The following is a 27,277-nucleotide window of genomic DNA, read 5'->3' on the forward strand; positions in this document are numbered from 1 at the left end:
GACGAAGGACAAACTTATCCATACGCTACTGTTTCATTTAAAAAAATATATAAACCCTAAGAAGATTGAAAAAAAAGCAGGAAAAAAATACGTACAATCCTGGTGTTTTTCTAACGCAATTTCAAGCTTCTCTTTTATCTTCTGCAAGTTTCGGACCTGTTCAGCATAGTCTTGGGTGAGGAGGGTGACGCACATACCAGGAATGGACAAACATCAGGAAAGGAAGTTAATTAAACAAAAAAATGAGTGAAAATGATGATGATTTTCTCAACCTGAAAACCATTGCTGTTAAGGAAAGCTAGGCAGACAGCCTCCCGTTAACAATGAACAACACAGGCAAACAGGTATAGTACAAACTATCCACGGTGTTAATGGTGCGTACAAACAGGCAGATTTGTTCAGCCTGGATAGGGAACAAGAACTGGGCCTGGACTGGTCATCAGAAATGCTCTGCTCATTATTTAATTTCCAGTCTCAATTTTCATTTCCCCTTCCAGTATTAGCAATAGGAGAGGTCAAAGGGAACTCACTAGCTCACAGTCCATACAACTGAGTAACAATGGTTAGGGCGATAGCAAACACCTTACACAGTATGGTCTTTACCATGAAAGTACTTAATTCTCTAGAAAAGTCAGCTTCTTTTCTACACAGAAACTGAGCTTCCTATGCCATATTAAAGGTGAAAGTCAGAATTAATTACCTGGGTGGCCAAAGAAGATAGTATGGAATAGTGGAAAAGTAGGCAAGCTTTAGTTCAAATCCCAACTCTGTCAGTCCTTAGCTGAGACCTTAAGCAAATTATTGGTCTTAAGTATTAGTTTCTTTACTTATCAAATGATATTAATTGTGCCTGCTTCAAATGCACTTAATAAACAAAGTGTTTTAGATGTCTTAATTAGATAATAAACTAGGTATTTTTCCATGCCAGAACCACTTGATACACAGTGCTCAATAAAAGGTAGCTGCTATGTTGTTGTCCTTGTTATTCATACTTAACCCGGAGGAAAATACTCAGGACATAACTGGGCTAAGTGTCCGTTCTCTTCCCTGTCCCTCCTCTAACTTAAGTCAAGCCTAAACCATTCTTCCTTCTATATTAGGGAAGGCACATGGTATTTTACAGCTTTCTCCCCAACATTAAGGAAATGTGACGTTATTTCACCTCTGTTACTGATACTACTTACAGGCACGCATAACAGGATGGTCACAACTGAATTTAAGGAAGACTGTAGTTAAGAGCATGGACTCTAGCAAGCAAATCTGGGTCTGGATCTCAGCTCTACCACCTACTATTACTTGTGTGACCTTAACCTCGTTCAGCCTAATAAGGCTACAGTGAGGACAAAATGAGATAATGGATCAACTGGGAGCTGGGAGCTGTGCTATGGACCTTTGGTAACTCACACACACAAATACTTCACATACGATTTGGCGAATTCTGTAGTCTACTGCTTTCACTCCAAAAAAATGTGGATAAGGCCAAGGGACAAAAAGAAACACAGAAGCCGTTGACCACTTCACAGGATGAAACTTTCAAAATGTATCCACTGGCAGAAACCAAAATAAGAACTCACAACTCTATCACAAACATGCCCTGTCAGGCAAGGATATGACGGAAGTTGTGTTAACTGTAAACTGCACACAAAAGACATAATGAGAGTTACAGCTTCTATACAGGTGTTGAATATCATTGAAAAGTGGCCTAAAGACCCAGAATGACATTTACACAGGTGATATGTAGCTGTAGCAAGTGACCACATAGCACCAAACCTTCTTTGGTGCTGAAGAATCCACCTATTGGCCATTCCCTATAAATACTATTCCCTACCCCTCTCCATCTGAAAGTAGGCTATGCTAATGGGTAAAAGATGGTCATAGCTAGTCTATATACACTTTTAACACCTTTGATATCCATGGCTAGAAACCTCAGGAGCAGAAAAACCTAAGTTGTTGGGTTTTTTTTTTTTTTTAACTTTAAAACTCAGTTTTGAATTTACACTATTCGGTACACTAATAAAAGGAGGGAACAAAAAGGGTACAAATTGCTCCAATGTGACTAAGAAATACATGAAAATATGTCAACATAACTATAAGGTTATACTACATGGCTATTTTATAAAAAGAGAGAGTTAACCAAGGCAAGTTTTCTTTGCTTGCTTTTTATGAGTTCTCTGACATACCAGAAAGTCTGGCTTCCAATTTCCGTATCTGTTCATTTCTTCTCAAAAGCTGAGATGAAAGATCTTCTCTGGAGCTGCTTCCATCGGAAGCCTGTTGAAATTGACACAAGAAGAGGTCATATTCATACTTGGGTTTTCTGCAGTGTGAGACCCCAGTACTGAACCAGAAAGCAGTAAGTCTTATGTTAGCTTTGGTTATACTTTGACTGTGATCATTGAAGAGCCTCTTAACGTACCTGGGCCCTAGTCTATCTACTTGTAAAGAAGAAGCAACACTAGAAGGAGACAGATGCTAAACAGATAGATTATGTTTGTGTGTGTGTATGCGGTACTGCAATAAGCAGTGATAAACAAATCCATTGTGGTCATATCACACCAAGTACATAAAATACAAAGAATATATTTTCAGTGATAAAAAAAGAAAATCACTTTATTTTTTCCAAGGTAAAGTCCTGGGATAAAATGGAGAAGGTTCTTTAGCAAGGGAGCAAAGACTGGTAAAGAACTGATCACAGACATTGAAAAAGTTTCAGTATAGGGGCGCCTGGGTGGCTCAGTCGGTTAAGCGTCCGACTTCGGCTCAGGTCATGATCTCACAGTCCGTGAGTTCGAGCCCCGCATCGGGCTCTGTGCTGACAGCTCAGAGCCTGGAGCCTGTTTCGGATTCTGTGTCTCCCTCTCTCTCTGCCTCTCCCCTGTTCATGCTCTGTCTCTCTCTGTCTCAAAAATAAATAAACGTTAAAAAAAAAAATTAAAAAAAAAGTTTCAGTATCTTTACCTAAAATGCATCAAGAACTTTAATAGGTAGTATGGATTCAAGAATCAATATATTAATGAGACATCAATTTTCCCCAACAATCTATTTTAAAATATGTGAATATTCCTATTACTTTGAATACTGCTTACTATTGCTAATAAGTAACTTTTTTCTTTCAATTGTAAAAATTTTTATTTTTAAAAATACAGAAGACTAGGGAAAATGGTTTCATGAATGTTCTCCACCTACTTTAATAATTGCTAAAATTTCCCCATATTCCCTTCATTAAGTTTTATTTTACTGAGGTACTATAAATAAGACATGACATTTCATCCTAAATACTTTGAAAAACATTTCTAAAATTTAAGGTCATTTTCCTTTATAACCACAGTACCATTATCATGCTTAACAAAATTTAAAATATTACCTAACATCTAGTTTTTAGTCATGTTTCCCCATCTTATACTTTAAAGGTGGTTGAAAAATTCACTTTAAATATCCATTTATTTAGAATATTTAGACACTTGCCCAATCCAACATTGACTGAGACCTGGTAAAGTTTATAGCAGTCTCTGGAGGTGGAAGGCCTGGGTTAAAGTCCCGTCTTCACCACTTATTAAACAAGAACCTGGGCCAATTAGTCACTTTCTCTGTGCACTGATTTCCTCGTATGTAAACTATGACCACAAACAGGATCAATCTCACAGAGCTCTGATGAAGGTTAAATAAATCAAAACTTGTCAAGTCCCTAAACAGAGACTGGCACATAATTAGTTTTAAGACATATCACCTATTATTAGTAGCAGAAATTATGATTATTACTGTTAGTGAGACATCCTATTCCCAGCATTGTGCTAAGCATTGGGAACAGAGGTGAGACAGAGAGTCCCTACCCAAAACAGCAGCAGCTGAAGCAGCTACTATTATGAAATGCCTGTTAAGAGCCAGGCATTATGCTAAGTGTTTTATTCACTAGGCAGATTGCAGGCCTGCAATCACAATCCTTAACAAGGTCTGCTTGTAAGGCTGGCCCCGGACTGGCCTATGGGAACTTAACACTTAAAAGGGTTCCCACCACCCGACAAGAATGGTTCACTGTACCTAACTGTGTTTGTGTAAAAAATATGGTTTATGCCAAACACCCATTTTCCTTCTGGGAGTCTGGAATTTTGGTAAATGGTTGGCAGTAGGTGCCTATGTGAAGGGCCTCCAATAAAATCCCTGGGCACTGAGTCTCTAATGAGCTTCCCTAAAAGACAATATTTTACATGTGCTGTCACAACTCATTGCTGGGGGAATTAAGTGTGTCCTATGTAACTATAGGGGGAGAGGACTCTTAGAAGTTTGCACATGGTTTTCTCCAGACTTTGCCCCACGCACCTTTTCCTTTTGCTGATTATGCTTTGTATCCTTTCACTATAATAAATGACAGCAGTGAGTAAAACCATGCAGAGTCCTGTGAGCCCTCCTAGTAAATAACTGAATCTAGGGGTGAACCTTGGGGACCCCGACACATACATTTTAATAAAGACAGGTACAGTTCCTAAAGATGTGAAACTAAGACACAGAAATAAAGTATAGGACCTTGCCTTAAGTCACATAATAACGATGCAGCTGGGAATCAAATCCAGGTCTAACTCCTTAAGCTGACCTTTTTTTTTTTTTTTAAAGTAGGCTTCGTGTCCAGTGCAAAGCCCAACATGGGGTCTGAACTCATGACCCTGAGATCAAGACCAGAGCTGGGATCAAGACACTTAACTGACTGAGTCACCCAGGCACCCCCTGACCTGAGTTTCTAACTGCTTCTCTCTACTGCCCTTCATAAGGCTCCCAATTTACTGAGAGACCAGCAAATCACCAACAATGCAATAGGTGCTATTACAGAGGTAAGTAGGAGACAAGGGACTAAACTCAGCTAGGAGGGATAAAGGGTAGAGGGGGTGATAAGGGCAGGTTGGGTCAAGGGGGCTTCCTGGAAGTAACATGTAAGCAAAGTTTTGAAAGATGCACAAGTCTGTCAGAGGAACTCAAGAGTGAAAGGAAGAGACAAGAGACATTCCAGAGAGAGGAAAGAGCAAGTGCAAAAATCTGTAGGCATGAAGGAATGTTGTCCATTCCAGAAATGCAGCAATTTCAACATGGATGGTGGACAGGTAAGCTGTGCCAAGACCATGAAAGTTTACTACTGCACTATGAGTTTGCACTTCATCGTGAAGGTGATGGAAAAACCACTGAGGAGCTGGACAGGCATGAACACACAAGCAATGGAGAGACATGAACACATTTGCATTGGGGAGTTATTGGAGGCAAAGAGCCCAGACAAGCTACCGCATTTTTCCAAGAAAGAAAGACAGCTTGAAATAAAATGGAAGTAAATGTACTATTAGCAATGGAGTCAAGAGAGAAAGTTTGAGACATTTAGAAGACGGAAGCCACAATATTTGTTGACTGGACGCCAAGAAATGGAGGAAAGAGTCTAAAATGCTTCCAAAATTTCATACTGGTGACTTGGGGGATGGAAGTGCACACCTGGAGATGGAGTTAACGAATTTGATTTGGTTCGTTTTAGAATTTGAGACACTAGGGGGCGCTTGGGTGGCTCGGTTGGTTAAGCCACTGACTCTGGCTCAGGTCATGATACCGTGGTTCTAGAGTTCCAGCTCCATGTCGGCCTCCAGGCTGACACCTCAGGGCCTGGAGCCTGCTTCAAATTCTGTGTCACTCTCTCTGTCCCTCCCCTGCTCACATTGTGTCTATCTCTCTCAAAAAAAGAAGTAAACATTAAAAAAAATTTTTTTTAGAGTTTGAGACACTAGGGGCACCTGGATGGCTCAGTCGGTTCAGTGTCCAATTCTTGATTTTGACCCAGGTCATGATCCCAGGGTTGTGGGACCACGTATGGCGTTGAACGCCTCACTGACCATGGAGCCTGCTTGAGATTCTCTCTTTCTCCCTCTGCCCCTTCCCCACATGTATACACTCTCTCTCTTTAAAAAAAAAAAAGAAGAATTTGAGACACTAGAGGAAAAACATCTCATTGGAGAAATGTATGCAGTGGGATACACAGGCCTGGAGATAGGGAGTGAAGATCAAAATGCGCACACAGTCAGGACTCCTGGGTGGCTTACTTAGTTAAGCATCTGACTCCAGCTCAGGTCATGATCTCATGGTTCTGGAGTTCAAGTCTCACATCAAACTCTCTGCTGTCAGCACAGAACCCACTTCAGATCCTCTGTCCCCTTTTCTCTGCCCCTCCCCAACTTGTATGTTCTCTCTCAAAAAAAAAAAAAATTAAAAAATGTATACACACTAATTTCAAATAGATTATTTAAAGTCTCAAAGGAAAGTATTTCCTGAATTCAGACCAATATCTATAACTGGTATACCTTCAAGATGAAAGACTTCGTTTAGCATGTTACCATGAAGGTAAAGCAGGTACTTCTGCCACAGAACTCAGCACTGGAACTATATCCTTCAGCCCGGGGATCAAATGTGCATTATATTCCCTGGTAAATATAGCAGCCAACAATTTAGATATGGTAATCTTATTGTTCCATCCCAATAACCTAATAGCTTTTGCCATGTAATCTGAGCCAGGACAGGTCATATAAGAAAGGAGAAAGAAGACTCATATGACCATGGAAACAACTCAAGTGTCTATAATCAGGAAAAGACAGAGATAAATTGTGGCCTTGTCAAATGCTGAGTCTCAAACAAATGAATCACAGCTTCATGGAACACAGCTTCACTGGAAACAAGGTGAATTTAAAAAAAAAAAGTAAGTTCAAGAAGACTAAGGCATACTAGTTTTATAAAGTTCACAAACATGCAACATTAAACAAACTATTTATAAATATGTACATATAAAAAAATATATAAATATGTACATATCCTGGAGGACATTTTAAAAGTCAAGAGAATGATATATACAAAATTTCGGATGGGGTTATTTGGAGAGCAGGAAGGAAGAAAGGGAACTGGGAAGGAGCATACAAGTGGCTTCAACAGTATCCATAATGTTCTATTTCTTTGGATAGGTGGCAACTTAACAAGCATTCATTTTATTTTTATGTTTTATACTTTACATTTATATTACACACATTCTTTTACATATATGTCAAGCATTATAAATAATTTTTAAAGAAGTTATTTGACTTAAAGAGGATCCTATCATATGCCAAAAACACACTTCCAGTCCTAAGGCTTGACATCTACCTAACACAAGAGCATCTTCATTTTTTTGAAATCTTTCCAAAAACAAAGACACTTTACAAATAAGGGACATACTGCAGTCATCGGTGTCATCTTTTCATCAACTTTCCCCATAAAATAGTGCACTCTGGCTACCTCCACACCGTAACTCACAAACCATGTTAAGCACCAATGACTTAAAGGATATCTGTCTGCGGTGACAATAAGCCAAGTCTTTTTGAGAAATAAAATATAAAACAAGATGCACAAGGTATAAAAAGAGTATAAGAGGACATTGTAGAGAATACGAAAAGGGACTTGAAAAAATTAGGAAAAAAGAAATAGAAAGCACCTTAGAGTAAGAAGAATCAGATATAAACCATACATAATCTTGCAATTTAAAAAAAATATTTAAAAGAACATCCAGGTGTCCTGAGGATTCTCTGAATTATTTAAAAATGGATCAAGACTGTGCCAAATATTAGAAACTAGAGAAGATACTTACAAAGTCATCTCCTGAGTCGGCTCCCATAGAGGCAACCGATTCCTTGCTCACTGACCGTGGGATCCGAGTAGCACCTCCTGGCCTCTGGGCCACAGCAGTCTCTTCTGCTATTTTCTTCTTTAGCTTTGCAAACATTTTTGCTGTGTGGCTATCCTGCACTGATGACCAGCTTTTGAAACCACCACAGTAGTCTAGTCCTTAGGCCAGCAACCAGGACTTCAGAGACTGGTGCCTAAAAAGTTCCAGACATCTGAGATAGCTGCATTCCCACTTAAATGTGGGCCAACGGCTTACAGAACACAGTATCTAGAAATCAGATGAAGGAGAGATCTAAGTTAAACACAGGAGAGATTTCACAACTGACTTGCTATGTTAAGCTTCAGGTTTCAAAATCAAGTTTCCTAATTTTACATGTACATTTAACAGAACACAATTGCTAAACATTGAAAAAGCACTCGGGTACTTCATATGCATAAACAGGTAAGGAAATCCAGTCTTGAGAAGATGAGGTAATCTGCCAAAGAGTGTGTGGTTAAGTGGAAGGGCTGGTATTTGAACCGAGGACTCTGACTCACAAGTCCTTACTCTTTCTTTATTACATCACGTTGGCTATGGCATATAACACACTTTAGTAAAACTTCCCAGGGTACACATTAACATCACATTATGGCTTGGAATCCTTCCCCCAATATTAAGTTTAACTACAGTTTACTTTTTTTTTTTTTTAAGATGAAGACAAAAATATGTAACTCAATATGGGGATAAAGGTGTAACATTCTAATGTTCTAAGATGGTTTGCAATCAGCTGTTCACTAGAAAAAGCCGACAACCTAGAAAAAAAACCCCACAAGCCAGACAACTATACTATAAAGCACCAGATACCTTTACACATTTCCGGGAAATGCTGCACGGTTCTCTTTAAGGGTGATTAAAATGACCTGAAATCAGGGGCGCCTGGGTGGCTCAGTCGGTTGAACATCCGACTTCGGCTCAGGTCATGATCTCACGGTTTGTGAGTTTGAGCCCCACGTCGGGCTCTGTGCTGACAGCTCAGAGCCTGGAGCCTGCTTCACATTCTGTGTCCCCCTCTCTCTCTGCCCCTCCCCGCCCCTGCACACACTCTGCTTTCTCCCTCTCTCAAAAATAAATAAACATTAAAAAAGATGACCTGAAATCGGTTTCTTCTTAAGAATGTTTTACATGAGATTCAAATGTTTTTTCCTCCCGGTGTTGTATGAAACACTAATATTCCGGTTCCAACCTTGACTTATATCCATGTTTTGTGGAGGATACCTAAGCTCTGCTCTAAGGTCTACAAATGACTTCTGAGCACTTCAGATTATCCATTTAAGTCTGTACAACTCTTCAATGTCTGTAAACCACCTACTCACCTGGCTTATCTGCCAGATTTAAAACAGCTTGGAGGTCAAAGCATTCTGTCCTGCATGAAAACAAAGATAAAACGCATTGGGTATTTCAAGTGTAAGGCCAACATGTTGGGGGGGGGGAGTGGAAGAGGAGAGAGGGAGGATTAACCAGGGGACAGAGGGGAGAATCTGTCACTGCAACAATCCTCAGTGGGCGACCTTCCTTCACCCTGGTCTCCTTTGCATTTGTGATCTTTCCGAGACCTGCACTAACAGGCACAAAGAATAAAATCTCTCACCGGTGCCTAAATTCACTTCACCTTGGGAGCCCTAAGCAAAACCAACTTGAATGAAAGAAATTAAGGTTTCCCAGGGTATTTATTTCTCAGTTGATTCTGGCAGTCACACATTGTTTACCTGGCCACACCGGGGGCTGTCCAGTCACAGAGACTTGACTCACACTAAAAAGTCGCTGAGAAAAAGAATGGCTAAATTGGGTAAAAGACAGCTGCCTAACGCCCAGGGAGGCAGGCAGGTAACTTGCTAAGGGAGTCCGGATCCCACTCATTCAGGCTCCTTCGAGAACCTGCGTTTGGACTGTCAGAGAAAAGAGGGACCCAAACGTCTCTCCCATTTGACAGCAAGGAAACTGAGACCCAGAGAGGAGTGACTTGTCCAAGGTCGCTCGGGGGGAATCCTGAAACTTATAGGTTCCAGACTCCCAGGCCCGGCAGCCCCTGTACCCCCACCCCCGCCGTTTCAGAACCCTGGCACCGCCCCCCGCCTTGGGTCTTGGGCAACCCCGTCCGGGCCGCTCTGGGGGCAGACCGGGGCCACCGGGAAAATGAGGGGTCTGCTGGCATTTCCAGCCCCCGCCCGCGCACCTGCCGCTCTCTGGGCAGCCGGCAGAGCCCCGCCTCCGGGACCTCTCACGAACGCCGGCCCGCGTCACCAGCCCCCACGGCCGGCCGGCTAGCAAAGCAGCGACCCGGAACCGCACCTCCACCAGCGCTCCGGAAGTGGCTGCGTGCGGGGCGGGCCTGCCGTGCGCATGCGCCCGCTCGCGGTCTCCGCGAACGACTTCCAGATCTTTGGGGCGGCGGTTGGGACGGAGCCGCTGGAGGGCGCGGGCGCGAGGCCGGGCGCTCCTTGAGGCCGGCCTGCCACGTCAGCCAGAGGACCGACATGTGGACGATGACTGGGTGGCCAAAGCCTTTCTTGTTGTTGTTGTTGTTTTAAGGGGGCGGTGCGGAGCGGGGGGAGTGGGAGGAGCCTGCTGGCAGAAGGGGAATCCCCAGTTGGTGCCGTGGGGCCAGCATGTGCTGTGAGGTTTAGAAACCCCGAAGCCGTGACTGTGCTCAGCCGACTGGGAGTTTCCGTTCCGCTCTCCGCATCCCAATCCCACTGCACCGTACACGGCCCTCTTGTCACTCTGTAGTAATCCCTGCAAGCCTGTGGCTCCAGAAACTAGAACTCGGTCTTCGCGCCTAGTGACTGAGTGTTGTAACGTTTGTGCCTATGACCTGCTGCAAGTTATACGATTTATATCGCAACCCAGGACACACATAATGTACCATTGATAGAAGCGCTTCCAGAATCAGGCCCTTGCATAATGCACTTCGATATATTGCATTTCACTAATAAACAAGCTGGTGGCAGCCCACTACGTTCATTTCGGATCTGCTAATGGGCCTCCAACTTTCGACAGCTGAGCAAAGTCCAGAGAGGCAAAACTGCCTCGTTCAAAGTTACCCTGCAAATTGGTAGCCTACGTCGGGTCTCTGGACTCCTCAGTGCCAACCAAGACAGACATTCTACACTTAAGTCGCTCTTGTTCTCGACCAAGACCCAAAACCAGCCGGAAAGTCAGCAGCTTCCACCCTCCACCTCCCAAACAATCTTCCCTCCGCGTGTCTCAGTTTTGACCACCGCAAGCAGGGCGGTGGAACAAACCAAGACTAGGACTCCAAAGAAAAATTTATGAACTAGAAGATTAAACATTGAACCTACGGACTTCAAGACAGTCTGAAGTGTCTGAGGTGTTACCTGAAAGAAGCAAACCCTAATAGTTGAGCACGTATGTTGTTAACAATCCTGAAGAAAGACCAAAAATTTTAAGCAAATAATGTTTATTTTTATATTGATGATACACTTAATATACACGTGGATTCAAGATACAAAATTCATTTACAAGAGTTCACACCTGATGAATGTAGTCACATTCCTAAAGAACATTTATCAATGCAAAAATGTTTTCAATACACTGACAACAAAAATCAAATATTCTGTAATCTTATTTTTCAATAAACATCAAAACAACAATGTTTAACTTTCCATCCTCTAGCGTTTAAGTGCCCTTAAGGTGGCAGGCACTGTAACAGAAGAAAACATTGGAAAGACAAGGGCCTACTGAATCCACTCTGCAGAATCACAGTGTTTACTCTGAAATTCATTTAGTGAAGTAGTTAGTGAAAGGCTTGCTATCCTTTATGACAAATCACATATCATACAAGAGTCAAAAGTGATGAACTCAAGGAAATAACATGTTTCAGTAACTTCTCAGTTTCTAAAATCTATGAAGTACTAATCATAACAGACACAGCAGTAAAAGGCTACTGAAAACACAACAGGAAAACATCTTTAGGAGTATGTATGTATGGCTTAAGCAATTCAGAAACACAACAAATAAGACTTTCACAATACCACAAATGCTCAAGTCAAATGATAATTGACGATATAATTTTCCCCCTTAGTCATTGGTAGTAAACAGCCCCTTCAAAATTTATTCTACTGGTAACATATAAAACTAATGAATCCAAATGGTTTGCTGTCTCACAGAGCTGAGTTGATGAATTTTGATCTAAAATATTAACCCACAATACTAAAAATTTAATACAAATGAGCAACAAGACTATGTCTCAAGGATTACAGTGATTTATCAATAGCTAGATAGGCAACCGAATAGCTTCGTTATTTGCACACGGATTAGCAGCACTTGGATAAGAACTGTTACATGAAAATTATTGTGCTTCAATCTCTTGAGGAGAGCTAATAGATATAACTCTATAATCCCTATAGTGTTACAATTCTATAACATTTCAGTTACAGACAAGCACAATTTTTAAAAAGTATTTCACACTACCACAAAATCAAGTAATTGTATTCTCCAAATGTAATTTCTGCTATGATTGAAACAAGGGCATTTATGCCTGATATCCATAAGCTAGATAGTAGGTTCACCATTATTTTCAGGGAAAAAGTTCAAACACAACTTATTTTAACTCCTATTTGATTAGCTTAACTTTTAGTGATGATTTGAATAAAGAAAAAGGATATATTCAACTTGACAATGGAAACTGATCAGAGAAAATAATAATGTGGACTGAAATAACAATAATCTTTAAAGTAAATGATTTATAACTGCTTCATCTGATTCAATAATTAATAAAACCACTATTTGTACTGGTGCTACACATGAAGATAACCTATTTGGATAATTTCCTTGTAAGCTCTACTGTGAAAATGTTAGGGCATTGTATCTGCCTAAGTCCTGTCTACCTCAACTGGGAGAAGTGTCCAAAATATAAGACTCTCTGATTGTTAAACAGCAAGGTTTATTAAAAACAAACAAAAAAATCATTGGAGAACTAGCCATATGGTCTATGTGGCAAAAGGAATGTATCCAGAGAACTAGAAAAAGCTACAAAGTCCTCAAATATTTTACTGAACCGTTAAATTTATTTTTAATAAGATGCCAAGAGCTAAAAAAAAAAGAAAAACAAACCACACACTCTCATTCTTCAGGAAATAATAAAAATTCTTATTGCCCTAAACATTCTAAGTAATTTTTTTTCTGCAGATCTTTAATACATCACAACACATAATTTAGGAGGAAGTCATGACATGCAAAGGAGGGCAGGAATAAAAAATTTTTAAATGCAGTGGTTATTTTTCTATGGTTTGGAAGTATTCGGGATTATCACAATATCATTTCACATTTTATAGTAGTCGATCATACTGATTTGATGTTTGAGAAAACAAATTTTAATGTTCACAAACCTTAATTTTCATCACAGACAAGTGTACATTCACAACAGCTTCAGAAAAGAATGCTAGTGATAAAAAAAATTTAAATACTGTTTACTGCAGACCTGTAGGAAGGCTAGCTATAATTCCTGATCTCATTCTGAAAGTGATAAAATCACTCCACTCTATTAACTTTCATTCCATAAGCCTATCAGAAAAGTAAAAGTCTGAACCCTGAAATTACCAGTATCTCAATAAACAATACTATGCCCAAAAAGATGATTGTCTAGGAAAATATTCCTAATATGTAGTATGTTTTACGATCAATTTTAGGCTTAAGTGAATCTGGAGTGCAGAATTAATAAGATATACTTCAAACTATTAAAAAACTCTGAATCTAACTGTTTGAATAATGTTTTTAAAAAATCATACTGCTGACAGTAGTTTGAGAAGTAATAACTTTTAAAGAAAACACAAAAGAAATTAACAAAAATATTTTAAAATTAAGAAATGGGGTTTCAGTGATTAATAACAATGTTATACAGAAATGGAATTCTCAAAAGCTACACCAACCTAATAAGTGAAAAATACCAATTTTAGCTTAAGAAAACATTTCATATTTACAGACTTATATTTCTGTGGCACCAACAAATTAATTTAATGCATGTATCTTTACTCAATTTAAGGGTATGTCCCCCTACGTTATCCTGACACCCTTCCCTTCGATAGGTGATTGATTCCATTCACACATCAATTATTTTTCCCTAAACACAAGGCATGCTTAATTAGTCTGCTCAAAAACTCAGTGAAGCTGGAACACAGTGTAATAGAGTGTTTTGAAATTTTAGTTTGAGGAAGATGAATTGCCTTTTTTTTTAAAGGCAAAGTGGTCACGTTATCCAGGAAACACTGGGAGGTTCAGCATGAATAGGAATAGCATATCAATGTCTAAGAGCACAGAATGGGGGAAAGGGCTTGGCTTCCTAAGCATTCTTACCTTATTTAACTGCCAAGCAACTGGCTTTACGACTGTTACAGACAGAGGTCATAGTCACAATGTCAATCTCATCTACTGCACTTTTTGTTGCTGCTCCTTTCCTCAAATTAACGTCCATACTGCGCCTGAGTCAGTTCTGTGAATTTTAAATAGCATAACATCTGCTCTGCTACTCCAACTGCAATAAATGATTTGGTTACTAAAACAACAGAATGTTAGACACTATGGACATTTTTCACTGATTTTTCAGAAATAGCACATTACCAAATTTTAAGATTTACTCAAGAAAAAGGCAATTATAACTTTATTTTAAATTTAATACTGTAATTGAGAAGTGTTATGAATAGTTGGGATTTTTATTACAAAATATAGTGAAGAGGCAAATGTGACATTTGTTGGGTGGTAAAACTAACTTCTCTATTTAAGAAAATTTAATATTATATCAGATTCAGTCTCTGAAAAATAATGGAGCAAACAGTTGTTTTGCAGTTATATTTTATCATGCAAAAATAACCTCTACTTAATTTTTGCGGTGAATGTATTCAAGTGTGTATTAAACATCTCCCACACTCTTCCATGCAAATATACATGCCAAGTGAAGACAGGAGTAACTGAGAATCAATGCTCTATGATATTCCATAGGTTCACATGTTGGCACTGCACATATTTACTATCGTCTAAGAGGATATCCCCCCGCCCCCCCCCACCCCCATCATCCTTGGTAGCGGTTTGGAGGCCCGGATTTTATAGCACGCCATGCATCTAATATTAAGACTCCTATTTCATGTGTGAATATATCATCAATTTGCAGAACACAAGTGGTCTCATAGAGACAAAGAAATACGACTGGAGGCATTTTATTCACTGAAAGCCATTTCCTCAGATGAGCCTACTCATCTCTGATATGCAACTCCGATAAGAAAAATCTAGAGTAGGAAATGCCAAGACAGGACTAAATTAATCACAGCTGCTGCAAATATACAGATTAATACTCTCCTGTTCCTTATTAAATCCCACCCCACCGAGGTAAAGCCTTCCCCTTGCTAATAATGCCCCTTTCTCTGCCTCACAGAGACAGATATAAAATGAGACACATTGGTGAAAAAACTGTTCCAAAATTAAAATTTAGCATCAGGTATGGGCATGGCAACTATAAAACAAATGTCTCAATTTAAAGGACAGTTTCCTATCTATCTTGAAATGTGATCAAAGTCATTTTTCCACAGCCCCTTAATTCTTAATATAAATACTACTCAGTAATAATACTCAACTATGGGTCAAGAAAATAAAGGACTAATATAGCTTAAGAACCTGCTGGTGTCTCCATTTCACACACTAAGGTTTTTCAGGTTTATATCACTAATTTGTCATCAGTTTAAATGGAAATTGGCAGATGATTTAAAGCTAAGAATATCCTGCTTTCTTTTAAGGTTTTCATATCCTAATTCCAACTCCAAATTAGCCAATTTTACCCAAACACAAGCCCCTCAAAATAGAGGCTCATGAATGAGATACAGCCACAACCTAATTACAGCAGCATGAACAATGCCACTATGATGTCCTCACAGAACTTAAATAAATTCAGCCCACAATGAGTATGGGTATATAATATACACATACTGTATCACTGCATACCAATATATTTACAAATATGTACATATATACAAAAAAGTATACACAGAGATTGCATTTAGCATCACAAAAATATACACATGCGATTACAAATAAAATAGGATTTTCAAATAAATAAGGTCAACAAAAGAGCCCTCAATGTAAATACCCTTTATACTCTCCAAACACACACAGCAACATACACACCCAAAATATCACCAGGAGATTCATACCATTCATATTCGTATCAAATCTTTTTACTCACTTAGGGTAGGGAGGTGGTTCTGAATCACTGGCACTAGCCAAGTCTACACACCTTGGCACCTTACTCTATTTCCAGTCCAGAATGTTCTGTATATATCAGGCTGATTACAAGTCCCCGTGGATTACTACAAGATTTTTCAACCGAGTCCAAATCCCTTCTAAGAGACAAAGTTACGAAGTCATACTGGTCAGAGATTCAAGTTGGAGAAGAAAGCTAAAGAAAACCCCACAATTGCTATATGAATCAGATTGGATGCTTTTTCCTCAATGAAACTCAGTACAATTGCCACCTAATCTGTTTCAGAGAATTCTATTACAAGAAGAAAATAAGGGGCAGTAGCCACAAGTAAGGAAAAAAAGAAAACCCAGATCCTGTATCAGGAAAATTTCAGCCACGACTAGATTGCACTTTGCTTCTATAATCTCAAAACATTTCAACTTGGTAAAAATATAAAGGGTACAATAAATTCTATGTGCTTTGAGAGGTTTTGAGAGCACCACTTCCTAGGAGGAAAACACACACACACACACACACACAAAATATATCCTGGCTAGAATCAAGACTAAATTGTTTGGCTTGGGGATTTCTTATAATTAATAAAAATTTGCTAGGGATGACTGATTTCCTGGTTTCAATATTTGATATAATTTTAAAATACCATAACCTTTTGTGCCAAAATATAAATCTCTAATTATTCTTTTCTTGTTCATTATAGAAATCAACCTGAGCTACTAGTAAGACTGGGCTGAGGTTAGGAGATTTGAGTTTCAGCTCTAGCTCTGCCACTATGAATAAACCTATAGTTTTTTGGGGTCTCAGATTTCTCTTCTGAGAAAGAGATAAATTAGCTGCTTTACCAACTTCAGAAATACATAATTAATGAAAGAGAAAATAATTCCGTTGTGCTTAACATTGTTTTGTATGTAAGTGACTTCTCACAATCTTACGCTTTGTTTCGTTTGCAGTGATTCTTAAGGGAGGTGAGAGACTATCAGAATCTCCAGGGGGAGTTTGTGCAATTTGAAAACAAAGAAGTGCTTTTTCCCATTGCTTTGCTTTATTCTTAGTTCCAATGTTTAAATTTCTATGAATTCTAAAATTAAATAAAGGGCTTAATATTTTTATATTTATAAAGGGGAGCAGTATGCATTGAAAAAGAGATTATTTGCCATCGTCTATAGGTGATTGTCCTTTTATATTTCTTTTTCCTTGATTAAAGTAATGTCTTAAAATGTAGAAGCTGGGTGATGGGTATAAAACAATTTGCTAAATTCTAAGTTTGCCTAAAGTTTTCACAATAAAAAGTGTAAAAAAAAAAAAACATGAAGTGTTTGCACAAATGTAATCTCAATAAGGCCTACCCTGATCACTCAGACACTGTTCGTCCAGAAACAATTGAATCGTTTCCCTTACCATGCTCAAATTTTCCTCATACTACTTATAACTGTCTAATATAAATTTACTTACTTATTATGTTTATTGCCTGGCTTCTCCTCCTAAAATGTAAACTTCATGAAGACAAGGAATTTTAAACCTAATTTGTTTGCTTTCCCAGTGCCTAGACCAAAATCTGGAGTCTAGCTGTTGTTCAGTACCATGTTCTTTTGAAGGCATGAATGAAACAACGGTTTAGAATTTTCTGGCACAGTTTTCCTCTTTTGAAGATTCAAGATCACTTTGGCTCACTTTAGATTTTTAACTACCAATAGGAAATTACTATCAGCTCAAGAAACAATGTCATCATCTAAACTTGTGATTTCTAAGACCCCTTGTTCTTGGACAAACATGTTTCTAATTGCAAAAGCTCTAATTTCTTCAAGAGATTAGTTTTTACATTAACTGAGACCCAAATACTTTCATGAATAAAGACAAGTTAAATATGACTTAGAAAAGAAAATGTTTATGCTAAAATCACGGAAACTAGTTTTCCAGGTGTCAGGGGTAGGGAAATGAATTATTTGGAATCCAAATTTTAATTACAGAACCAGAGAACTGAATAGGACCTTGGGTCAATGTCTTTGCTTTATAGATGAGAATACTATAAAACAGAAACATGAAGACACTTGTCAAAGGGCATAAAGCTAGTTACCAAGAAAGCCAGGACAAGAACTCAGGTCTCCTAGTTCTCAGATCAGTGTTCTTTCTGCTAAAAACAGGTAAGAATAAAGCTCAGGAGGATAAATACTATTTTAAGCATCAGAAGTCAGAAAAGTACGTGGTGTTAGGTATGTTACTGGCACAGAACTTCAGGGGAATTGAAACAAGAGGTCAGTCTATTGGTGTAATCCAGGTGAACACTGTTATGGAAGGAAAGCTATTAAGTTTATTAAGGTACTGAAAAATGGGAAAAAGAGTCTTTATCTGATAAAGAAAAACAACCCAATGGGCAAAGGAAATCTCCCTCCAGGATAAGTTTTCTAAAGCTTTCTGAAATAATGTTTAAAAGAACAAGCAAAAACAATGAGAAAAAATTAATGAAATATCACAAAGTCCCCCAAACCTAAGAACAACGATTTCAAGATTTCAGATGAAAAAAATCATCAAATTGGAACAGGTATATGAATAAGTTAGACCCAAATAATTTCCTATGCCTGAAATGAAAACCAAGCTAAAAATATTACAGTAAAATTTCCCAAGGACACAGGAAAGAGGCACCAAAAGCAATCACCTTATGTCCCCTGGAACTGCCAGAGGTAGCATGTGAGCCTGAAGAGAAAATTAGGTAGAAGGGCTTTTGATTCATAGATTTCGGAACTTGAATGCTGTCGAGTCAAAAGAAGGGGGAAAAAATCCAAAACATCATAGCTAATGCGTATGAAATTATGAAGGGGATGACAGAGAAGAAAGAACAAAAAATCTTTGTATTATATATGGAGTCCTATTTAAAATAACAAAAAAACTTGTGCATGAATATAAAATATTAAATATAAGGAGTTCTTAAAAATCTTATTTCCAAATTGTCAATGCAAAAGTTACTTCCATTTTAAGCTAAACAATTCAGTTGCCCCCAACTAAAATTACTGACATCTCTGACTTTGAAGTTTCATAAATGTGAACTAGGCAAAAAGATTATAAACTCTGTAATATATGCCACAGCCTTCAATCTGGATAATCTTTAAACCTGATATCGTGAATTAAGAGTTTAAATAGAATTCCTCATGGAAAAATCGTATTATGAAACCAACAATCTGATTTTCTGACTGAAATACTTTTCGTCATTTCCAGTATTCAGATTACAAAGAAAACAAAATATGCCAGCATAGCTCATGATAACACAGGGATCACACATTCCAAGTGATATTTATCATCTTAAGACTCCAATTAAAAATTTAAGATGCAAATCGATCCTATACAGTTTCTGAAATTGTGACAGTATTTAATGAATTAAATGATTTCAAAAATTACCTCGATTATTCTTCAAAGAATCATACATTTGACTACCCTACTAAGTTGGAATGAAAAGAAATATTATGGAAAGACTCTGTTCTTGATTTTTAATAGTCCATGCTGGCTAGTTTCATCTTTGTGAACAATGAGATATTTCCTAAATCCACACATTTAAGGTCCAAGTACAAGAGCTGGATTTTCCTCATTATATAAAAATAAATGATTTACTCTTCTGAGGGTGAGAACAGTGACTGTTTGTGTGTAGGGTTAAATGTTGGAGGTAAGCAGCTGTACCTCAAAACTGAAAAGTAAAAATTCCAAGATTAATTGAGTTTTTTAAAAGACTTGAAAGACTGTATTTTAAAACGGTTACCCTAAAAGTTTGAACAATTTTTTGTTTGTTTTTAAAATGGTGGCCTTAAATTAAAAAAATTAAAACTAAGTAACACCACTATGTGTCTGTCATCACATTATAAAACTGCACCATGTAAAATCTGTGGCAAATGAAAAATTGTTTCAACAAGAGGGTTTTTGTTTTAATAGTCATCTATGGTACTCTCGAGGAACACGTTTCGAACATCCAGAATGGACGCTAATTCCAGAATGTGCTTCTGGAGATGAGGGTTTTCCACTGTTTCATCCCTCGGCAGTTGTGGGTATGATTCTGGATAATTTCGCGTTTCCTGGTAGGCAAAGAAGAGACAAGTCAAGTTTTATAGTTTAATGAAAGAAGTTATATACAACATTAACAAGTATTTCTAAGTATTAAGAAATAACTTAGTATGTATTTCTTTCCTACATATTAGTATGATTCTTAATAGTAGTGTATCTGTTGGACATTTGAAATTGCTGACATTTGGCCACTGTGACCTTAAAAAATGACAGTTTCATATAGTTCAACCTAATATATTCATTTAGTGAGTCATTTCACAAGTACTTATTGGGTCCTATCATTTCTGAGCATTGTTATCTTGTAGAAATCATATAATTCCTACTTGTTATGGGAAAAGTCCCTGCACATACAGGACTTTAACAAGTAATTGTTAAATGAATGAATAAATAGATGTTACAGCAGAACTCAGAATGAGAGGAAAGACATGAGAAGCACTGAAAAAGGCAAATTAATGAGGCTTGGAAATTAATTATATGACGGAGGTGTCAAAGATGGCTGACTGTAAGGCTTTAGGAACAGGTGACATAAGACAAGAGCCGGGATCCACTGAGAGAAAAAGAGAAGAGAGGAAATAATTTGGAAAGAGTATAAAGCTTCAGGTTTTTGGTATATTTATTTGAAGTAATAGGGTAATACAAATTGAACTACCCCTCAACAGGAATTCGAAAATTCAAGTCTGCATCTTGGAAGACAGGTGTGAGCAGTATATGTAAACACGCATATAATCTGCATGGAGATAAATATTAAACCAAGAAAATGGATGAGATGTCTAAGAATATTAGCAAAGAGAGTGATGAAAGAAAAAAAAGAGTCCCTAGAAAGGGAGAAGAAATAATAGCAGGAAAAAAAAAAAAAGGAATAGTCAAAGAAAAAGGGAAAAAAACCAACTTTTTGTAATTGCATGGAAGCAAAAGAAAGAGAATTTTAAATATCAGGTTGTTCTCACTTGGAAATTCTTCTTTACTTGGTAATTTCTATATATTATAATTTTGCCGCTCATTTAAAATTCCCTGGAGAAATAAGTCACTACTTTTCTATGCATCCCACATGACAGTTCATATACTCAAATGTCACTTTTATCTCCTTCAGCTTGTAGGCTTTACTCATTACAATTATAAAGACCAAATTTTTGTATTACCGCACTAAATATTATGAGGAGAGACAAAAAAAGAAATGTTCTAAACCCCTAAAAGAAGAAAAAAACAAAAAACAAGAACTACTGGTGGACTATTGTAAGGTGAACAATTCTCTCAGCTCACACAGGGCTGAGAGATGTTTGAGTTCTGACCAAACACCTCCTAGAGTAGAGAAGATTTATCTGTGGAAACAGAGGACATATGAAAGACATCCCAGAAACATCATCCCTTGTAGTATATTGATAAGCTAACATTACTCTAAAATCTACCTTAAAAAGCTTGAAAACAAGCCATGAAAAGGTCAAAGAGGGGTGCTTGGGTGGCTCAGTTGGTTAAGGATCTGAGTTCAGCTCAGGTCATGATCTCATGGTTTGTTAGAATCCCATATGGGGTGAGTTCATGTCCCACTTTGGGTGAGCTTATGCCCTGCTTCAGGTGAGCTACAGCCCCACTTCAGGTGACCACAAGTAGTACCACATGGGGTGAACAAGAGCCCTGCTTTGGGTGAACATGAGTCCCACTTCAGGTGAGCCCTGCTTCTCTCTGTTTCTCTCCCTCTCTCTCTGCCCCTCATGGGATTCTCTCTCTCTCTCTCTCTCTCTCTCTCTCTCTCTCCTTCTCCCTTTCTCCCTGCCCTTCATTCACTTGTGACCTCTCAAAACAACAACAAAACAAAACAAGTCAAAGAAATGTGCAAGTGATTTAACTCCTGCTAGAATAAAGTCCAACATTCTTTAAAGAAAGACAACAAAGTCTAGAATTCAACATCATAAAACTCACTCTAAAATGCACACACTCTAAGAAAAATTACTAAACATACAAAAAATTAGTAATACAAAACCCCTAACCAGGAGGAAAAATCATAAGAACAAAGCTGTAAATGATAGAGAATATAGTATCAGCAGACAAGGACTTTAGCTCTTACACATACACGTAAGGGCACAAAGAAAACAAAATGAGAAGAGAAATGGAAAATATTAAAAGAATCAAACAGAACTTCTAGGAATGAGAAAAATATAATTCCTGAAACAAAAAACTAAATGGAAAGGATTAACAGCATATTGGATGCTGTGGGAGAAAACATCAGTGAACTTGAAGACACAGCAATAGGAACTGAAACAGAAAGAGACTTTTTTTTAATGAGGAGCAAATGAAGTGATCTCAAGGTTATAACAGGTTGTCTAATATATATGTAACTAAGTTCTAGAGACAATGGAGGAAGAGAGAAAAATATTTGAATAAATCAAGTATTCCAAAATATTCCAAAACTATTCCATAGATCCAAGATGCTCAAGGAACCCCAAGAAAAAAAGAAAGAATGAAAACCCTATCAAGGTACACAATTACCAAATTATAGGAAATCAATATGAAGAGAAAATCTTAAAATTACTCAGAGAAAAAAGAAAAGATGAATTACAAATCACAGTAATTAATAGAACGGCATTCAGAAAATCAGTAACAATACAAAAACTGTGAACTACATTATAACAGATATTTACAAAACTCTTCATCTGACAATATGACAGTAGCAGCATGTATGTTTATTTCAAGTGCCCATAGAACATTTACCATAATAGATGACAATCTGGATGATAAAGCAAGTCTCAGTAACTTAAAAGGACTCAAACCATATTAGGTATATTACCTGACCACAAAGGAATTAACAGAGCAATCAGTAAGATAATGATAACTTGAATATTTAGATACAAAACAACATATTCCTACATAACCCATGGTTAAAAAAAAATCAAGAGTAACATAAGGACTGTTTCAGAGAAATAAATAATGAAAGAACTAATCACCACCAGAACTGCAATATAAGAAGTGATAAAAGGGGCGCCTGAGTAACTCAGTCAGTTGAGTGTCCAACTTTGGCTCATGTCATGATCTCATGGTTCATGGGTTCAAGCCATGAATCATCAGGATCAGTGCTGATAGCTCAGAGCCTGGAGTCTGTTTCAGATTCTGTGTCTCCCTTTCCCTCTCTCTGCCCTTCTCCTGCTTGTGCTTACACTCTCTCTCAAAAATAAATAAATAAACATAAAAAAAAAAGAAATGATAAAGAAATTCTATAGTAAGAAAAATGATATCAGATGGAAAATCGAGTACAGAAATAAATAAAATAAAATAAGAAATAAATAAACACACACACACAAAAGTAAAACAACAGAGATAAATCATTAGTGATGTTAACATAAAATTCTAAGACAAAAACCAAACCAAACCTCAATTAATTCAAATGAAGATAAAGGCAGCAGAGAAAGAAAAAAGGTACAAACCACAGTTAGGACAAATAGATAACAAATAATAACATATTTAAAATTTTTTTTTTAATGTTTATTCTTGAGAGAGTGAGTGAGACAGAGCATGAGTAGGGGAGGGACAGAGAGAGAGGGGACACAGAATCTGAAGCAGGCTCCAGGCTCCGAACTGTCACTACAGAGGCCGATGAAGGGCTCGAACTCACGAACCATGAGATCATGACCTGAGCCAAAGTCAGATGTTCAACTGACTGAGCCACATAGGCGCCCCTAAATAACAGCATTTATTTAAGTCAAGCTATGTTAAAAATTACATTTATTTATTTATTTAATGTTTATTTATTTTTGAGAGAGAGACAGAGTGCAAGTGGGGGAGGGGCAGACAGAGAGGGAGACACAGAATCTGAAGCAGGCTCCAGGCTCCAAGCTGTCAGCACAGAGCCCGACGTGGGGCTCAAACTCACAAACCGTGAGATCATGACCTGAGCTGAAGTTGAATGCTTAACTGACTGAGCCACCCCGGTGCCCCTAAAAATTACATTTAATATAAACATAATTCAAAACTAAAAAATGTCAAAGGAAAGGTAGAGATTGTCAAACTAGAAAAAAAAGCAAGACCTAACTAATGTTATTGAAAAGAAATCCACTTCAAATAAATATAAAGAGAGCCATAGGTTAAAGGATGAAAAAAGATTGGTCATGCAAACACAAACCAGGAGAAAACAGGAATGGTCATATTAATATAAACCAAATAGACTACAGATCAAGGAATACTGCCACACATAACAACAGACATTGCATAAATGAAGGGGTAATTTCAACAAGAAGATATAACAACCCTACTTATGTATGAACTCAACTTCAGGGGCGCCTGGGTGGCTCAGTCAGTTAAGCGTCCAACTCATGGTTTCGGCTCAGGTCATGATCTCATTGTTCGCAAGCTCGAGCTCCACGTTGGGCTCTGCACTGTCAGCACAGAGCCTGCTTGGGATACTCTCTCCCTCTCTCTCTGACCCTCCTGCACTTGTACTCTCTCTCCCAAAATAAATAAACATAAAACAAATAAAAATAAAAACAGCTTCAAAATGCACAAGCAAAAAACAAAAGCAAAATGAGAAACCAACCAATTCACAATGATAATTAGAGGTTTAGATATTCCCCTGTTAGGGACAGAACAAGCAGACAGAAAATCAGTGAGAATACAGGGACTTAACACTGCTTCAAATAGTTCAATAACAAATTGAATGAACTGACATTTATATATAACTCCATCTAATAACAGAATACCCATTCTTTTTTTTTTTTTTTTAATTTTTTTTTTTTCAACGTTTATTTATTTTTGGGACAGAGAGAGACAGAGCATGAACGGGGGAGGGGCAGAGAGAGAGGGAGACACAGAATCGGAAACAGGCTCCAGGCTCTGAGCCATCAGCCCAGAGCCTGACGCGGGGCTCGAACTCACGGACCGCGAGATCGTGACCTGGCTGAAGTCGAACGCTTAACCGACTGCGCCACCCAGGCGCCCCCAGAATACCCATTCTTTTCAAGCACAGATAGAACCTTCATCAAAATAATTCATATGCGGAGTCATAAACAAGTCTCAATGAACTTAAAATTATTTAATAACTGTATTTTTTATTTTTTTAATGTTTATTTTTGAGAGAGAGAGAGAGAGAGGCTGAGCACGAATAGGGGGGTAGGGCAGAGAGAGAGGAAGACACAGAGTCTGAAGCAGGCTCCAGGCTCTGAGCTGTTAGCACAGAGCCTGACGCGGGGCTTGAACTCACAAACCACGGGATCATGACCTGAGCTGAAGTCGGACGTTTAACCAACTGAGCCAGCCAGGCGCCCCTAAACTTAAAATTATTTAAATCATACAACTAAAGCAGTGCTTTAAAGGTAAGTACTTGTATTAGAAGAGAAAAAAGGTTTCAGATCTAAGATAAAAAATACAGAAATTAAAAGGGCAACTTAAAATGAATGTACAGTTAGGGCACTTGGGTAGCTCACACAGTTGAGCAGCCGACTTCGGCTCAGGTCATGATCTCCTGGTTTGAGTTCAAGCCCTGCATAGGGCTCTGTGCTGACAGCTCAGAGCCTGGAGTCTGCTTCAGATTCTGTGTCTCCCTCTTTCTCTGCCCCTCCCCTGCTGGTGCTCTGTCTCTCAAAGACAAACATTAAAAAAGTTTTTTTTAAAAAGAAGAGAGAAAAGTTTTCAGATCTGAGCTTAAAAATATAGAAATTAAAAGAGGAACTTAAAATGAAAGCACAGTTGGGGCACTTGGGCAGCTCAGTGAGTTGAGTGCCCAACTTTGGCTCAGGTCATGATCTCATGGTTTGTGAGTTTGAGACCCACATTGGGCTCAATGCTGTCACTGTCAGTGCACAGCCTGCTTTGGATCTTCTGTCCCCTACTCTGTGCCCCTCCCCCGCTTGTGCTCTCCCAAAAATAAATATTAAAAATAAATAAATAAATAAATAAATAAATAAATAAATAAATAAATGTCAAAGTTATGACAGTCATTTAAAAAAAAAAAAGATAGATAAACCATAAAATACCTAGGAATAAATCTAACCAAAGAGGTGAAAAATCTATACACTGAAAACTATAGAAAGCTTATGAAAGAAATTGAAGAAGACACAAAGAAATGGTAAAAGATTCCATGTTCATGGATAGGAAGAACAAATATTGTTAAAATGTCGATATTACCCAAAGTAATCTACATATTCAACGCAATCCCTATCAAAGTAACACCAGCATTCTTCACAGAGCTAGAACAAATAATCCTAAAATTTGTATGGAATCAGAAAAGACCCCGAATAGCCAAAGCAATCTTGAAAAAGAAAACCAAAGCAGGAGGCATCGCAATCCCAGACTTCAAGCTATACTACAAAGCTGTAATCATCAAGATAGTATGGTACTGGCACAAGAACAGACACTCAGATCAATGGAATAGAATAGAGAACCCAGAAATGGACCCACAAACGTATGGGCAACTAATTTTTGACAAAGCAGGAAAGAATATCCAATGGAATAAAGACAGTCTCTTTAGCAAGTGGTGCTGGAAAAACTGGACAGCGACATGCAGAAGAATGAACCTGGACCACTTTTCTTACACCATACACAAAAATAAACTCAAAGTGGATGAAAGACCTCAACGTAAGACAGGAAGCCATCAAAATCCTCGAAGAGAAAGCAGGCAAAAACCTCTTTGATCTTGCCCGCAGCAATTTCTTACTCAACACGTCTCCAGAGGCAAAGGAAACAAAAGCAAAAATGAACTCCTGGGACCTCATCAAAATAAAAAGCTTCTGCACAGTGAAGGAAACAATCATTAAAACTAAAAGACAACCGACAGAATGGGAGAAGATATTTGCAAATGACGTATCAGATAAATGGTTAGTATCCAAAATCTATAAAGAACTTATCAAACTCAACACCCAAAAAACAAATAATCCAGTGAAGAAATGGGCAAAAGACATGAATGGACACTTCTCCAAAGAAGACATCCAGGTGGCCAACCGACACATGAAAAAAATGCTCAACAACACTCATCATCAGGGAAATACAAATCAAAACCACAATGAGATACCACTTTACACCTGTCAGAATGGCTAACATTAACAACTCAGGCAACAACAGACGTTGGCGAGGATGTGGAGAAAGAGGGTCTCTCTTGCACTGTTGGTGGGAATGCAAGCTGGTACAGTCACTCTGGAAAATAGTATGGAGGTTCCTCAAAAAACTAAAAATAGGGGCACCTGGGTGGCGCAGTCGGTTAAGCGTCCGACTTCAGCCAGGTCACGATCTCGCGGTCCGGGAGTTCGAGCCCCGCGTCGGGCTCTGGGCTGATGGCTCAGAGCCTGGAGCCTGTTTCCGATTCTGTGTCTCCCTCTCTCTCTGCCCCTCCCCCGTTCATG

The 27,277-nt window shown here is 38.3% G+C and overlaps 2 protein-coding genes across 6 annotated transcripts in view; both read right to left on the reverse strand.

The window, feature by feature from the left end:
- GOLGA1 (golgin A1) overlaps positions 1-10,023 on the reverse strand; it is a 48,558-nt gene extending 38,535 nt beyond the window's left edge. Inside the window, exons 1-5 of the mRNA XM_086684005.1 lie at positions 9,885-10,023; positions 9,025-9,074; positions 7,634-7,939; positions 2,181-2,271; positions 96-170 (exon numbers count right to left, since the gene is read on the reverse strand). Coding sequence (XP_086540131.1) covers positions 96-170; positions 2,181-2,271; positions 7,634-7,768 — 301 coding nt within the window. The 5' untranslated portion in view covers positions 7,769-7,939; positions 9,025-9,074; positions 9,885-10,023. The remainder of the gene's footprint in view (positions 1-95; positions 171-2,180; positions 2,272-7,633; positions 7,940-9,024; positions 9,075-9,884) is intronic.
- A 1,089-nt stretch (positions 10,024-11,112) lies between these two features.
- SCAI (suppressor of cancer cell invasion) overlaps positions 11,113-27,277 on the reverse strand; it is a 158,103-nt gene continuing 141,938 nt past the window's right edge. For 4 of the 5 annotated variants that reach the window (XM_086684008.1, XM_086684007.1, XM_086684006.1 and 1 more), the window contains one exon: positions 11,113-19,969. In XM_086684008.1, coding sequence (XP_086540134.1) covers positions 19,823-19,969 — 147 coding nt within the window. In that variant the 3' untranslated portion in view covers positions 11,113-19,822. The remainder of the gene's footprint in view (positions 19,970-27,277) is intronic. The other variant, XR_015243057.1, reaches the window with a different exon arrangement.

The sequence above is a fragment of the Puma concolor genome, chromosome D4 (genome assembly GCF_028749965.1).
Source record: "Puma concolor isolate L17-30 chromosome D4, mPumCon1.1.hap2, whole genome shotgun sequence".
NCBI lineage: Eukaryota > Metazoa > Chordata > Mammalia > Carnivora > Felidae > Puma > Puma concolor.